The 15686-nt window shown below is 49.0% G+C and overlaps 1 protein-coding gene across 7 annotated transcripts in view; it reads left to right on the top strand.

The window, feature by feature from the left end:
- NFE2L1 (NFE2 like bZIP transcription factor 1) overlaps positions 1-15686 on the top strand; it is a 34187-nt gene that overhangs the window by 8057 nt on the left and 10444 nt on the right. For 3 of the 7 annotated variants that reach the window (XR_012156405.1, XR_012156409.1, XR_012156410.1), the window contains 5 exons: positions 4208-4423; positions 5309-5398; positions 6170-6331; positions 6935-8639; positions 11178-14627. Coding sequence is in view for 1 of the 7 variants with exons in the window: in XM_073326132.1 (XP_073182233.1) it covers positions 4208-4423; positions 5309-5398; positions 6170-6331; positions 6935-8218 (1752 nt within the window). In the remaining 6 variants the exon portion in view is untranslated. Of the gene's footprint in view, positions 1-4207; positions 4424-5308; positions 5399-6169; positions 6332-6934; positions 10209-11177; positions 14628-15686 lie in introns of those variants that run through there. The other 4 variants (XR_012156408.1, XR_012156406.1, XR_012156407.1 and 1 more) reach the window with 4 other exon arrangements.

The raw sequence follows: 15686 nt of genomic DNA, 5'->3' as shown, positions 1-15686 counted from the left end.
GAGCAACTTAGGTCAGAGGTGAGTGCAGGGTATGCTCCATCTCAACTCCGGGAGCTGCCCTTCCCTGGGATCCGTGCGGGGCAGGCTCTGTCTCCAGCCTTTCTCCCCCCTCTGGACGAGCTGGTGTGGAAGGTTCTACTGTGCGTGGTCAGTGCCCCCTCTTTTTTTCAGGGCATTTTTGCTCAAAGGTTACAGAGCAGTCACTGAACCTGTGACTCTTATGAAATTTACCATGACTGCTTGCTCTGTGATTTTTTTTTCTTTAATTAAATGCTGTGACAAATCTGCAGCCCTACCCATAATGCAAGAACAAGGGGATAGTCAGTGAAATTGAACAGCAGCAAATTAAAAACTGATAAAACAGTTTACACAACACATAATTAACTTGTGGAACTCACTGCCCCAAGATATCAGTGAGGCCAAAACTAAGCAGGATTGAAAAAAGGATTAGACCTTTATATAGAAAATGAGAACATCCACAGTTATTAGGCCAAAAGCTATAAAGCTGTGGATCTCAATCAGGAGTACATGAACCCTTGGTGGTATGCAGAGGTCTTCCATGGGGTACATCAACACATCTATTTTTTGGCCTCATTTTTTTACAACAGGCTACATAAAAAGCACTAGCAAAGTCAGTACAAACTAAAATTTCATACACACAATGACTTGTTTATACTGTTCTATATACTATACATTGAAATGTAAGTACAATATTTATATTCAATGGATTTATTTTATAATTTTATGGTAAAAATGAGTCAATTTTTCAGTAACAGTGTGCTGTGACACTTTCGTATTTTTATGTCTGATTTTGTAAGCAAGTAGTTTTTAAGTGAGGTGACACTAGGGGTATACAAGACAAATCAGACTCCTGAAAAGGCTACAGTAGTCTGGAAAGGGTGAGAGCCACTGATATAAAGGATAAACACCTCTTGCTTCAGAGCATAAGCCAAATGCTAACTGCCAAGGGTTAGGCAGAAACGTCTCTTTTGGCAGCTTACTCCATAGTTATACAATGAGAGGACTCAAGCACCTTCCTGAAGAATCTGTTACTGGCCACAACTGGGGATATAGTGCACTGGACTAGATAGACTACTGGTCTGACTGGTATAACAGTTCCTATTTCTAACTCCCTCCCCTCCTGCTGGTGTGGGAATGATGGGTGCAGGTCCATGACTGACTCAGTGGCAAGGCTCGTGCTCTCATCCAGCATGTAAATATGATGTGCAAATCCTCCCCAATCTCCCTGTGACATCACTGCACATGTGCAGATGACACAGACACCCTGTCTCTGGTTCTGACCTATTTCCCCCCCTTATGGTAGGGGAGGCCAGGTGCCTGTTTCCTAGTGGGTTCTGGTCTCGCAGGATATGGGGCCCTGCCACAGCAAAGCTGGGTCCCCTCTCCGGCCTGGATAAACCAGGACGGGACTGGGGGGAGACTTTGCCTGTGACAAAGAGGGGAGCTGAGCTGCTGGGAACCTCCCGGGCGAATATAAGGAATCCTGGCAAAGGTGCCATTCGGCCCAAGCTCCTGGCGGCCCAGGCCAGGCCTCCTGTGGGGTGTCACTGCCCGGAGCACGCTGTAAGTGTCCCTGGAGAGGGAGGGGTGGGGAGAGAGAGCCCTCTGACGCTTCGCTGCCCCCCTCCCCCCCACCCCACCCCACCCCACTGCACCATCCCAGGCAGCGGTGGGTGGGGCGCCCTGGCTTGGGAGCGTCTCCTCAAGGAGACACAGGCCCGAGCAGCTGAGCCCAAGGGGCGGGGGGAGGAGCCGGGCTCTCGCCGCAGCCTAGGTGACGAGCGCGGGCGGGAGGGGCGGGGAGGAGACTGGCTCCCTCCGCATCCTCACCAGTGACCCGGGGCATGGGATTGGCTCTGCCGCAGCCTAGGTAACAAGCGGAGGGAGGAGACTGGCTCCCTCCGCATCCTCCGCGGTGACCTGGGGGAGGGGATTGGCTCTCGCTGCAGCCTAGGTAACAGGGGGTGGGGGGGGGGGAAATCGAGTCTCGCTGCAGCCTGAGCGCTGAGCATGGGGTGGGGATTCCATCTCGCTGCAGCCTCGGCCATGAGCAGGGGGTGGGGATTCGGTCTCACTCCTGCCTAAGCAACAAGCGGGGCCCATTATTGGAGCTGTGGCTCAGGGAAGGAGGAGGGGGCGGAGGGTTGGCTGGCACGCAGCACCTGTGGATCACATGCTGTTAGGGGGGCTTCCAAACAACCCGGGGTCCGGCCTGCCAAAAAAAGCTCCGTTACTGAACTCGGAGATGTCTGTGCGGCACCGTGCCCGGGTCTCACAGCTCTGCCTGCCTGGAATGCGCCCCACATAGACCATGATCTGCCGGGACAGCTCCATGAGCAGCAGCTGGGGACATGAAAAAGGTATCCCTTACCTTAACCCTTTTATTGTCCCAGCATAGTGTGCTGCTCCAGGCGAGGCAGAGACGGTGGGGAGAGACCTAGGAAGTCTGTCTCAAGGAGACAGATATATGATCAGAGCACAAGATAGCTGGGGTAGTCAGAGAAAGGGTCCTTGCTGAGTGACATTTGGGCCTGGGGGGACTGGTCTTTGGGGAGGGTGTGATAGTGAATGGTCAGGGGATGGTTTCACGGTAGCATTTGGGATACTGTGGAGTGTAGAGCTTAAATACTTTAGACAGTGTGTAGGGTGACATTGACCTCACAAGAGGCTGATGTCTAGGGGGCTCTGGTTGTTTCTTGGAGTCCGGGCCGGAGGCTATTGTGGATTCCTCTTGTCAGTTTCTGCAAGTCCCAAATGTGATGGCAGCTGTTGGGGAGCCTTTTTAACAAGAGCGGGGAGAAGCTTTTTAAGGAAGCAGAGATGTCCTGTCTCCTTGCTTTGAGGTGGGGGGAGGGGTGCTAAGGGCTCATTGATAAATTGAAGTCGACTGCCATAATTTTTCAGTAAAATAAACCATCTGTGCTGTGATGTGGGATGCAGGGTGGGGAGGAATCTGTACTTCCCAGGCTTAGGTGGTAATTCTAGGGTAGGGCCTTGGCTCCTGGTCATATTAAAAGCCCCTGAGGTTTGAGCCAGCACAGGGGGGTGGGGTGTGCCCTGGGTTAGGCTTGCATTAGAGGGAGGGGCTAGCGGGTGGTGGTGGCTGTGAAGAGACACAAGTGTTTGCAGATTCATGATATGTGGTTAGGGATGAGGCATTTGGGTTCTTGAACATGTTGATGCAAGGGAGCAGGAGGGTGGTAGCAGGCATTTCCCGTCACGCTCAGGGTCACGGACTCTGCATGGGGACCCTGGGGTTGTACAGGGAGGGAAGATGACAGTTCTCAGAATGGGGTTAAAGTTCCGGCAGGGTGGGGGGTGCTTTCAGTTGGAAGGCTGCGCTGTCTCTCATTGTAGGTGAAGGGCTGGGCACGGCTGGCATCTCAGCCCTCTGTAGAGGAGTGGTGAGCAGGCAGCAGGCCGGCGGCAAGGATCTCAAGTTGCATCAGGTGGCTGGGAATGCAGGGTTTTTCCTCTCCAACGCACTCCACCCCTTTATGCAAATGTTGAGAATGGCACCACAGGCTGATGCAAGCTCCTCTATGGAGCAGCAACCCTGCATGACAATTGGCCCTCGCCATCCAGCCGGCATCGTGCAGCCCAGAGGAGTTAAAGCTGCAGACTCCTTTTTTTCCCTGAGATGGGAGGAGGCCCCAGCGTAGCATGGAGAGCAGGGAGGAGACCGCTAAAGTCGCTTTCCAATGGAGTTCTGTTCTTTCTCCAGCCTGGCTCCTTTGTACAGCTGCTGTTAGAGACCTAGCAGGGCAAAATGACCATGGGCTTTTGTGCAAAGGAGGCACAGCAGCTGGCCTCTGCGCAAGGCAGGGGTGAAGGACTGGTGTCTGGAGTCCCCGATGGGGATGGTGGGGGTGGGGTGGTATGTGAAAGAAACCATCGTGGAAGGTTGGAACTGCGTCCAGTACTAATGGATGGGTGGGGACAGGGCACTGTGCCCAAGGAAGGTGGTGTAGTGGGTGGGAGTGTTGGTGTGGGGGATGCAATGTAGCACAGGAAGGGTGGCTCTGAAGCTGGGTGGAATGAGGACATTGTGTTGTAGGGTGGAAGGGGTGCTTGTCTGGGGAGGTTGACGTGCTGCAGGAACGGAGGGTGGGAGGCAAGGGGAGAAGAGGGTCTTCCCTCTGTGGTGGGGTGCCAAGTGCTGAAGGAAAACTTGTGTGTCTTTCAGGACATCGATTTGATTGACATCCTGTGGAGACAGGATATTGATCTCGGCGCTGGGCGAGAGATTTTTGACTACAGCCATCGCCAGAAGGAGAGCGAAGTGGACAAAGAACTGAGTGATGGGAGGGAGCATGCGGACAGCTGGAGGAGCGGAGGGAACGAGACCTTGGATAGAAACCTGCTAGTTGATGGAGAGACGGGGGAGAGTTTCCCTGCACAGGTAACAGCCCCCCTGAGTAGGGCTCACCCCTCATTCCAGGGTGTATTGCTGTGTTCTGGGATTTTTGTGTCTGCCACCCAGCAGGGGAGGAGAGGGAACCATCAGCTAGCTGTTGTTAGCAGTGGCACTGAGTGATTTTTAGAGGGGACACTCTTCCTCCCCTCTGGCTGATGGTAATGGCTGTTAAAGTAAGAAAGGGCATGAAGAACACCTGACCCATCTGGATGACAGGCTGCGATGCTGGAGAACAGTCTCTCCCAGGCTAGAGAGAACCAAATACAGAGGTGAACTAGGGGAAATAACCAGGAAGCTGTTGGCACCTTGATTATCTGCTGCCAGGAAATAGGCAGGAGGATCCAGGGTCACTAACACAGAGCAAGACAAGGCCAGAGTCTCTTTGAGTGTTGACAAAGCTTTATTCCAGTGAGCGGTTAGGGAGTGGGAGTCATTGGCTCCTGTTCGGCTTTTGGGTTCTTTGCAGAAGTCGTGAATGAGGCACAAGGCGGGAGAGAGAGATTAGGCACTGAGCGAAATCCTCACTAGGCTATGGGAAGTTTGAAGCTGAATCTCTATCTGCAGCATGGGTCAGCGAAGCTAATGCAGAAAAGTCAGTGTGAAACTAACCCGAACACGAGTTCATTTGACCCCTGGCCCATTTAGGAGCAGTATTGACTAGCTTCAGAAAGTCATGGCAGGTTCTCCTTGACTAGCAGGATAGTGATTGCAACTTGATCAAAAGCATGGGGGACTCTGGATATTTGGGCTCTATGAAGAACATACTAAGCCATTGAGTCTCTGATGCCCTTGGTTCAGAAACTTGTGTCCTACCCTTTAGGGAGGTCCTTACCCTTCAGTAAACTGTGCTGAAATGATTCATTGTCCCAGGTGCCTGGCGTGGCGGATCAGACGGCCCTGTCGCTGGAGGAGTGCCTTAGGTTGCTGGAAGCCACCTTCCCCTTTGGGGAGAACTCTGAGGTGAGCTTGTGCATTCTTATAGACTCATAGACATTAAGGTCAGAAGGAACCATTATGATTATCTAGTCTGACCTCCTACACAATTCAAGCCACAGAATCTCACCCACCCACTCCTGCAATAAACCTCTCACCTATGTCTGAGCTATTGAAGTCCTCAAATCATGGTTTAAAGACTTCAAGGTGCAGAGAATCCTCCAGCAAGTGACCCATGCTACAGAGGAAGGCAAAAAAACCCCTGGGCCTTTTCCAATCTGCCCTGGAGGAAAATTCTTTCCTGACCCCAAATATGGCGATCAGCTGAACCCTGAGCATGTGGGCAAGATTCACCAGCCAGATACCGAGGAAAGAATTCTCTGTAGTAACTCAGATCCCACCCCATCTAACACCATTTCTCCATGACTCATTTCTAAGTGTGACAGATCCAGAGCCTTTTTTTGTTGGTGCTTTGGGGTTTGATGCCTTTTGCCTCCCATTTAAGACAAATATCAGAGACCACTAAACAGGCAGTAAATTGGGTTAATCTGTCTAAGGAGGCTCCAGGCACAGCTCCTGTGAAGCAGCCAGTGGGGAAGATGGTCACAATTAATTAAGGGCTTCTGACTTTGTTTCTAATTAGTCCGCAGTGAACTGTAGGGGAATAACAGCAGCTAGTTCTCAGTCTGAATAAAACAAAAGCAGTTCCTTTTTGTGGAGCCTGAAAGGCATTCAGGGCTTTGCTGACCTGCCTCTCCTTGGCAGACCAGATGTGGACGAACACTGCTTTGTATTTAGTTTCCAGCTGCGGATGCCACCCACCTAAACGAAGCTGTGCCTAGTGAAAGCGAGTCCTCTGTTATCCAGAGCGGCCTCCTGTCTCCTCTTCTGACGGAGACAGAGTCCCCATTCGATCTGGAGCAGCAGTGGCAGGACCTTATGTCTATAATGGAAATGCAGGTTAGTTCTTGCTAATCGCTTTATGGTGGTTACTTGTCTGGATCCCTATTGCTCCCTTTTCTCTCTCCAGTGGGTATCCGAAGCAGGATTGATGGAGAGGGGTGTGTGGGGGGGGATTGTGGGCATTCCTGAGCTATGTGTAAGTGCAGAGCAGGATTGCTATTGGAAATGCTTGATACATATGCCCCCAGGATGTGGTATCTCATCCCCTTTGGGCTAGCTGAAGTATATGTCAACATGCTGAATGTTTAGGTGAGGGCGCTACCTGGTGTGTGCCCTTCCCATCTCAAGCTGCTTCTGTTCATTTTAGTGGTTTGATGGCTGTTCTAAGCAGCTGAGATCAAAACTGCCTGTGTCTTTGGGGTGGGGAGAGGGAACATAGAGGGAGGGGAATTTCTTACTGTTGGCAACATGAGTCTTAAATCTTCCAGATCCTCCAGACCTCATGAGTGCTGCTGGAACTAACTCACCCCATGATCTCTGCAGGCTCCTCTCTCTTCTATTTTTAGCCTCTGGTGGTGGTTGTAATGCATATAGAAAATGGGGGAGAAGGATCGTGCCCAAGGCTGGATCATTTGCTGAACTGCTTCTAATCTCTTTCAGGCTATGGAAGTGAACAACACAACTGCTGAAATCCTGTATAATGGCACAAATGGAGACCTGCTGACTGCTAACTACAGTCTAGCTCCAAACACTCCCATCAATCAGAATGTCAGCCTGCATCAGGCATCTCTGGGTAGCTGCACACAGGACCTCTCCTCCCTCTTCAGCTCAGAGATTGAGAGCCCCTCCATGGCTAGCAGCTCAGCCCTGCTCCAGCTGGCTCCTGACAACTCCACGGGCCTCAACACCACCTTTGGATCTACCAACTTGAGTGGCATCTTCTTCCCTCCGCAGGTGAATAGCACAGTCAATGAGACAACTGGCCCTGAACTACCAGATCCATTAGGGGGTCTTCTAGATGAAGCCATGCTTGATGAGATCAGTTTGATGGACTTGGCTATTGAAGAAGGTTTCAACCCAGTGCAAGCCTCTCAGCTTGAAGAAGAGTTTGATTCTGACTCAGGGCTTTCTTTGGACTCTAGCCATAGTCCTGCTTCTTTCAGTAGCTCAGAAGCCTCCTCTTCTTCCTCCTCCTCCTCCTCCTCCTCTTCTTCTTCTTCCTCTTTTTCTGAGGAAGGAGCTGTAGGCTACAGCTCAGACTCTGAAAATGTGGACTTCGAAGAAACGGAAGGGGCAGTTGGATACCAACCGGAGTACAGCAAGTTCTGCCGCATGAGCTATCAAGACCCATCCGAGCTACGCTACTTGCCTTACTTGGAGCATGTTGGTCACAACCACACTTACAACATGGCACCTGAGAGCAAGGAGAAGCAATCTGACTTCCTGGATAAGCAGATGAGCCGGGACGAGCACCGAGCTAGAGCCATGAAGATCCCTTTCACCAATGACAAGATTATAAACCTGCCAGTGGAGGAGTTCAATGAACTTCTCTCCAAGTACCAGCTCAGTGAGGCACAGCTGAGCTTGATCCGGGATATCAGGCGGAGGGGCAAGAATAAGATGGCTGCCCAAAACTGCCGAAAGAGGAAACTGGACACCATCCTGAACTTAGAACGGGATGTGGGAGACTTGCAGAGGGACAAGTCCAAACTGCTCAGGGAGAAGGTGGAATTTCTCAAGTCCATTCGCCAGATGAAACAGAAGGTGCAAAACCTGTACCAGGAAGTGTTTGGGCACCTGCGTGACGAGAATGGCCAGCCCTACTCTCCAAATCAATACTCCCTACAGTATGCCAGTGATGGCAGTGTTATCTTGATACCTCGCGCCTTGGCAGACCAACAGGCCAGGCGGAAGGAGAGGAAACAGAAAGACAGGAGGAAGTGAGCCAGAGGGAGGAGGAGGGAGCTCACTAAAGTTAGAAACTGGAGAAGGGCTGAGCCTGGAAGTACTAGAGGAACTTTCATGCCTTCTTATCCAATATATCTTCTCAAACATGACTGCTGCCGGTCAGTGTACAGGAAGAGACTGCTGCACGTGGAGGGTGCAGGACCTGCACTTTGAATTTCTGATGGCTCCCGTCAGGGAGTGACCGGGGAGGAACAGACAGTGAACTGGGCAAGCCCAGCTCCCTCTACAACCTGGAATCCTTTGAGTATGGGGAATAAGCTGGCATCCTTGGTGGTGAGAATCTGCAGAAGATGGAGAAACTACTGTTTAGGAACTGGCTTTAAAAAAGATTTAAGCAAATGAACTTAAAGTTGTAGGAGAGACATTTTTCTGAACTTCCAAAGTTCTATGACTTCAGGTAGTTTTTGTTTTTGTTTTTTTTTTCTGAACCAGTTTTGACATTGGTGTGTGATAAAACCTGACTTAATTCCAGATTAACCAATTTCCCTTCCTAGATCAGACCAGTGCACGCATGGAAACACAAAGTGGTGTGTTTTTCATTAACTCTTTCCATTCTGAGGAACCTTAGATGGGGCTAGGAGAAGTGGGAGAGCTCTTATTTTACCATCTCTAGAGCTGTTAATCCTCATGTGCGCTACAGCTTTGGGGTTGGTGGATCTGGAAAGGGTTAATAGAACCAATGTGATGATTTATCCCCCACAAAACTCGGAGCATGTCACTGCCAATGAGCCAACACCATGGCGTTAGATGATGGCAAGCAGTAGCCTGCATGCAAACACTGTCTTCTCCCACTGACTGGCTGAGGAACCAGGGTGGAAAGGGGTGGGTGGACTTGAATCTAAAGCGTGTCTGCAACCAGTTCCTTTCCAGCTGCAGAAGCTTGGGGAACTGGCTGCTGGATGGCCTGAAAGGAGAGGTATGTGGGGTTGGGGTGTAGCAATTCTGGTTGGTATAGAGCACAATAGGGGGAGCAAAGGGTTCCTACCCCATGAAGTGGGCTCGTCACTTATTAGAAATAGACATCTGTTAGGATTCCTGTTTCTCCACCATGCTTTGTTTTTTAGGGCTTCAGCCCTGTTTTCCCAATAAGCTCTGGAGCGCTTGTGTTGAGTAAAAGAGGGAAGCCCCAATGTTCAAAGCTGCTCAGTGTTCTCTTTGCCATAAAGACTCAGTGTACCCGTGTGTGATCACATTATAGGAGTCTCTTCTGTCCCTAGGTGTTGGTCTGACTTCCTTTGTTTTAAGAAGGGGGGTGGGGGTAGTGCCTTGATCGCTGCTGGTCTTGGTCTGTAAGACTGAGACAATCCTAGAAGCTGTATTTACAATATAGCACAGCTGGGCGTGTACTGACTTTACCAGCAACTGAAAAGCAAAATGGCTTTCCTAGCCCGTCCTGTGCATGTCATATGGTGTGAGGGCATAGCACTGAATGGAGAGTGTGCATCCTGTGGAGGACTTGGGGAGGGAGGCAGTATCTGCAGTGAAAGTAACCTTGCAATGAAAAGTGAGAGCAAAGGTCTGCTGTGGACAGCCTGGAGAAGTCTACTTTCATATTCTAGTACTGCAAAAGAAGACATCTGTCTAAAATGTGTATTCCAGGCTATTTTAAAAGCAGCTGCATCTTGTCAGAGTGCATCACGATGAGAACTCTAGGGCACTTGGTTAGTATATTCACTGTGCCATGATCTCATGCTGAACAGCAGGAGATGGACTTGCTAGGACCAAACAGGTCTCTTCCATCTTTAACTTCTGTGATTCAATGGCTTTACTTTCTTATATGCATGAGATGAAGCACAAGTAGTGGAGATGTGGCCGGGTGCAGGGAGGTTGGAATGGAGCCCTGAGTGTATGTTTTAAATTATTTTCCTCTTAGAACCTTTATTTTAATGATCTGTGACCTGTCAGGGAGAGAGGAGAGATTGTGAGCGCACAGGACAAAAATAAAATGGCTTATTCGCTGTATGTGCATTTGTTTCATGGAGTCTTTTTTTAAATTATTATTACTGAGCAGAAGGGAAGCTAAAATATTAATGATCCTACCTGGCAGTTGCTTGTATAAAATAACTGCCCTGTCTGCACCGATTGCGCCCTCTCCTGGATTAGAGACATTCTGGGGGTAAACTGGGTTCACCTCTTGAGCACTAACTGGTCCAACCATTGCATGTGTCTGGTACTGGCTTAATTCTTATTCCTACTTTAAAAAAAAAAGGAAAGCCTTAAGAGGGCGTCTTTACGGTCTCCAGTCAAGAGGCTCTCCTTTCTCTTTCTGGCTCCAGCCCTCTTGTTTAAAGATCTCTGAGTTTGTGCTTCCCTCACTGTCGGGTCAGACTCTTAAGATAAAATAGCCTCTGTTTCAAGGGTGCTGCATATCTGATTTAAGTACACTGCTGTACCCTCCAGCAGGGAGACGCTCCTGGTTTAAGGCTTTCTCCAGAGTTCCTGATGGGAGTGAATTGGATTCTGACATCCATGGAGTAGAGCTACTTCTGAGCAACTGACTTTGTGTTAGTGGGTTAAAAGGTTTCACACTTGATCAACTAATTGGTATCAATAAGCCCTTAACCTTCCCCTGGAGTCTGAGTGGTGGTTGCAGAGGGTGGGTCTTTTCAGGGATAGACTAAGAAAAACCAGCATGAAAGGGAGGGGGTTGAAGCAGGGATGCTCCATGGAAAACAGCAGCTACTTTCATATCTCCATACCCTCCCCATTGAAAAGCAGCTACTAAGACAAGCTTCCCTTCCCCCTGCACCTGCCAGATGCCAAAATCTTACCTCCTTCCCGCCCTAGGAGTGAGAGTGCATATATTGTGAATGGAACCACAATATTCCCCCCCCCCCCATTCAGCAGTAGTAAGGCAATTTAGAATGTGACTTCAGTTTGCATGGGTGCCTTGAGTTGCATGTGATGGCAATGCTTGGTCTTCCTCCTGCTGCAGTAATTCTCTGGAAAGCTTCTTGATACAAGAGCCAGCTGCACAGAAGGGGAATAGGAGAGACGTTCTTGCCAGGTGTGTGTCAAAAACAAAGTCCTGATGGAAGCTTAAACAAGAAGCGGTGGGTACGTGAGTATTATGTTACAGGGAGTGGGCAGCCTGGTTACTGCTGGACTGAAGCTTGCAGGCAGCAAAGCAGCCTGCCAAAGGGAAGGTCCTCATGATGCTAACGCTGCAATCCTGGGGTGGACCATTTTAACAAACTGTTCTGTTTCTCCATCTGACCTGTAAACCTCTGGTTAAACCAGAGAGGGAAAAGTACAGGCCTAGGCTTGAGTAGCTCCAGTAGAACCCAGGAGTCCTGCTTCCTGTTAGGCAGCCTAAAATACAGCTAGGAACATCCATGAATACTTAAAATATCACATTAGTCAAGGCAGCGGGGTTGTTATATCACAAGAACCCTTCAGTCCTCAGCAGACACAGCAGCTAGTGGATACAGACTAACATGGCTGCTGCTCTGAAACCAGCAGTTAGTGAGTGATAGGTTGTATCCTTGGTTATGACACAATCCACCTGATACCTTGCAAATAACGCTCTCTCACTCCCTTAAGGGACTAACCTGAGCCAGGAGCTGGGAAAGGGAATAAGAAGAAAAATGAAAGTAGCCCGAGAGAAAGGGATGGCAGTTTATCCTGAGATACAGCCTCATTCCCTTGTCTGCAGGGGATAAATATTTCAACATCACCTCCCTCCCATTGTCAAGTGACAAGTACTAAGGAGTGTCTCTCAAAGTCAAGGGGAGTTAGGTAAGGAGCTAGTGAGTAGAATTTTCCAAAGCACCTAACTTCCCCCTCCCCCTTTTGGTTTATTTGTGGTGTTAACTTCTGGCACAGCGCCATGGGGTGGTTGTCGGGCAGAGGCTTGAGACAAATCCAAGCTCAATCATTTGCAGGCAGTGTGCCTCTTTGCACATTTGCTGCCTTTCCAGACCTTTCTTGAGGCAGAACTAATGATTAATAACCTGAGCAGTGAGGGTGTTCTCCAGGTGCCAAACCCACCCAGGGGGTTACACCCTCCACTCACCCTGCCCAGTTCTCTCGAGGCAGATGCTGGGGGAGTTGGATCTGCCTCAGCCAGCACCTGTCTGGGCCAGATCCTGATGTTACTTTGTGGGAGGGATAGCTCAGTGGTTTGAGCATTGGCCTGCTAAACCCAAGGTTGTGAGTTCAATCCTTGAGGGGGTCATTTAGGGATCTGGGGCAAAAATTGGGGACTGGTCCTGCTTTGAGCAGGGGGTTAGACTAGATGACCTCCTGAGGTCCCTTCCAACCCTGATAGTCTATGATATTAATGGAGCTATTATTCTATCTTGTCATCTGAAAGTCTGGCCTTTTTGATAGACCCTGCCCCAAAGAACTTCCACGATAAACAGTGAGAGAAAGGAAGTAATTGTTCCTGCTTTAGAGGATGAAGTGACTTGGCCAAAGTCTAGGGAAGCTGTAGCAGACCTGGAAATTGAACCCAACTTCCTGAGGCCCAGCTCAGTACCTTAATCTGCAGCCCATCATTCAAAGATCTGAGCTGAGGGCCTAGAGCCCCTTTACTCCTCTCTGAGCCTCAGCCCGTTCCGCTGTATTTCCCCTAAAGATGAGCTGCTCCTGTGCCAGAAGCTTTGCAAGTAGGAGGAGGTGCTCTGAGGCAATCCTGGTGGCAGTGGCATCTCCTCCCAGGCTTAGGGGTCTGTTATTCTTACAAGTATCAGGGGGCAGCCGTGTTAGTCTGTATCCACAAAAACAATAAGGAGTCCGGTGGCACCTTAAAGACTAACAGATTTATTTGAGCATAAGCTTTTGTGAGTAAAAATTCCACTTCTTACAGAGAGAGGAGAGGCTTGGGCCTGCTAAAAGCCCCCTACTGCTCCCCCACTCACTGTACTTCTACTTACCTCTCTCTCTAGTCCCAGGATCCTACAGCGCCTTACAGACAGGTCTGTGACAAGAGCTACCCCTGGTTTACAGCTGAGGAAACAGGGCTGCCAAAGCTGGAAGCAGACTCAAGCATCCTGCACATTAGACACAGGTTAACGTTTTCACAAGTACTTTGGAGCCCAGCCTCCCGTGAAAGCTCATGCTCATCCTGTTTCTAAATCCCCCAAATTACTTATGAAAATAAAGTGCATTTCAAAAATGACCATACTACAGCAATTTCCCCCTGGTTATGAGAGAATAAATAGCTGTTCATTAAAGGGTCTGTAACCTATGGGCCAAAACTCTACATTTCAAAAGTCAAACCGGTACTAGAAATGCTTTCACTAAACTTAAATCCCCCTGAAAATAGTATAAGTGGATGGGTTTAATTAACATTCCGCTAAGGAAATGTGCTATAAACAAAAGTGAAACAGATAGCTGTTTTTCCTCAGCAAAGCGCACATCACTAGGAACACAAACTAGTTTTTTAAAGATGTGATTAAGTTCCCATATTAAAGTCTGGGTAAGGAAAATCAGCTTCAGTCTCTAGTAGTGACTACAACCCCCAGGAAGGGCCCTAAAACATTTCCTGTAGCTCCTATTATGGATTTATACCTATGGGCCAAAGTGGTTCCTGCCCTAATATTTTTTAGCCAGTTCTCTGTAGAATTTATCAAAACTTAGGGCAGAATAGGGCCTTTAAAGCAAATGAATGTGTGAGATGATCTGCAAGTGTTCTTAGTACATCCATTGGAATAGCCCCTCTTCCCATTTAGGAAAGTGGGGATTTTATATACTATAAATAAGTGTTTTCCTGAGAAGACATGGGTTTCTTTGCAGGATTTAAACCTTTTACAGGACTAGAAACAGTCTTGCTGCTAGTATGTGACCCTGAGCAGTCCAGCTTCACTCCAAGCTGAATTGCAAAAAGGAAGGCAGCCCGGGCGATAAGGCAGCTAATTTTAAATTGTTTTAAATACCTCAGGATATTTGTTTTAAATAGGATTTTTAGTTTTGCGTTGTAAATTTTACTCTCCCCTGGGCTAATACTTCTTGGGGTTTACTCAAAATGGACACCACTCATGTGATATCTAGTCAATTCAAAGTATTTTTAGAGGTTGCACATGGTGCTGAGACACCCTGAAAATGTTAATTGTTTTACAAGGTTTTTCCAAACTTTCTTCCTGTTGGTGTGAGCAGAGGAAACTGATTCCCACCTTGCTCCTACAAATGCTTACATGAGGAAAGTTGATCAGGTGTGTGAGTTGGCCCCCTTGACTACACAAGGGAGGGAAACCATGAAACTGACCACATACAGAGTGCTGTTGAGCAAAGATAACTACAATGTCCTAGCGCTCAGGGCACATCTTACTCCAGCAATGTGTCTTGGATTTCATTTTACAATAGCCAACATTTGCATTGTGATGGCACCTTTCAGCAAAGGATCTCAAAGCTCAAACAGTTAATAAAGGAATATTTTCACCCATTTTTTGTGTTAAGGGCCAAATTGATTCATTAACTTTCTTGAGGCCACAGAGCAAGGGGGGAGAACCTGAGTCTTGCTTTAACCACTGATCATGCTGATTTCCAGAAGAATGTAGCAGGGAAGGAATCCGTTCCAACAGGGTCTTTTCCACCTTTGTGTCTGATCCTGCGATTGAAATTTGTGCTTGTGTGAGTTGGAGTCAGAGTTTCTCAGCCTGCCCACCTGGCAGGCCAGACACAAGTGGAAAAAACAAAACAAAACCAAAACTCTGTTGCCTCAAAACCCATGCAGTTGCAAAGCAGCAAGTCTGAGAGGAAAATTAGCCTGACAGAGCCGTTTACTTCTGGGCTCCCTGCCCAAAGCTGTTGCGTCTTGCTTTAGGCAGCCAGGCTCTGGCCTCTAAATACAAACCAGAGGTAGAGGGGAAGGGGCTTAAACACCACTGGGGTCAGTCAGTTCAACATTAACAGTCTCATTAAGCACCTGACAAGAGAGGGCAGCCCCTTGCTTTTCCCAGACATGCAGGCTCTGGTGAAAGGACTGCGGCTGGAGCCTGCCAAGGAAATAGCTACTGTTCCCCTGTCAGGGTCCATCAAAGCCCCACTCCTAATGAGACTTCTAGGCAGGGAGCACACCAGCCTGTTGCCAGGAGCAGAGGGGCACCACTCAACACAGCCCAGGGAAGAGTCCTGCTCCGTGCCTCTATGAGGCTTTACAATGGTGGAGGATTAGCTTCACACATGGAGAAACTAAGGCAGTGCTGGGAATAGAACCTAGCTCACCAGCCCCTAGTCCCGGCCCTGTTCCAGCCACTCGAGGCAGCTCCCCCCCATGTGTGCAGCATTAACACTGTTAGGAGGAAAGCCAGACGCTACCTGTTAAGCTGCAGTTCCATCCCTGGGGTCTTGACTACACTAGAACCTCTTCCGCTACCTGCTGCAATTTATATCACCACAACCTCCTATGGGATCCAAGCCTTAGGATGCTCAATTAGCTGGACACTGATACAGGTTTAACATCCTCAGCTGGCCCAGCAGAGGCTCTAACCTCATTTACTGT

Source organism: Lepidochelys kempii, chromosome 27 (assembly GCF_965140265.1).
Source record: "Lepidochelys kempii isolate rLepKem1 chromosome 27, rLepKem1.hap2, whole genome shotgun sequence".
Classification (NCBI taxonomy): Eukaryota; Metazoa; Chordata; order Testudines; family Cheloniidae; genus Lepidochelys; species Lepidochelys kempii.
The sequence above is the reverse complement of the archived record's forward strand: the minus strand, read 5'-3'. Positions and strand labels throughout refer to the sequence as shown.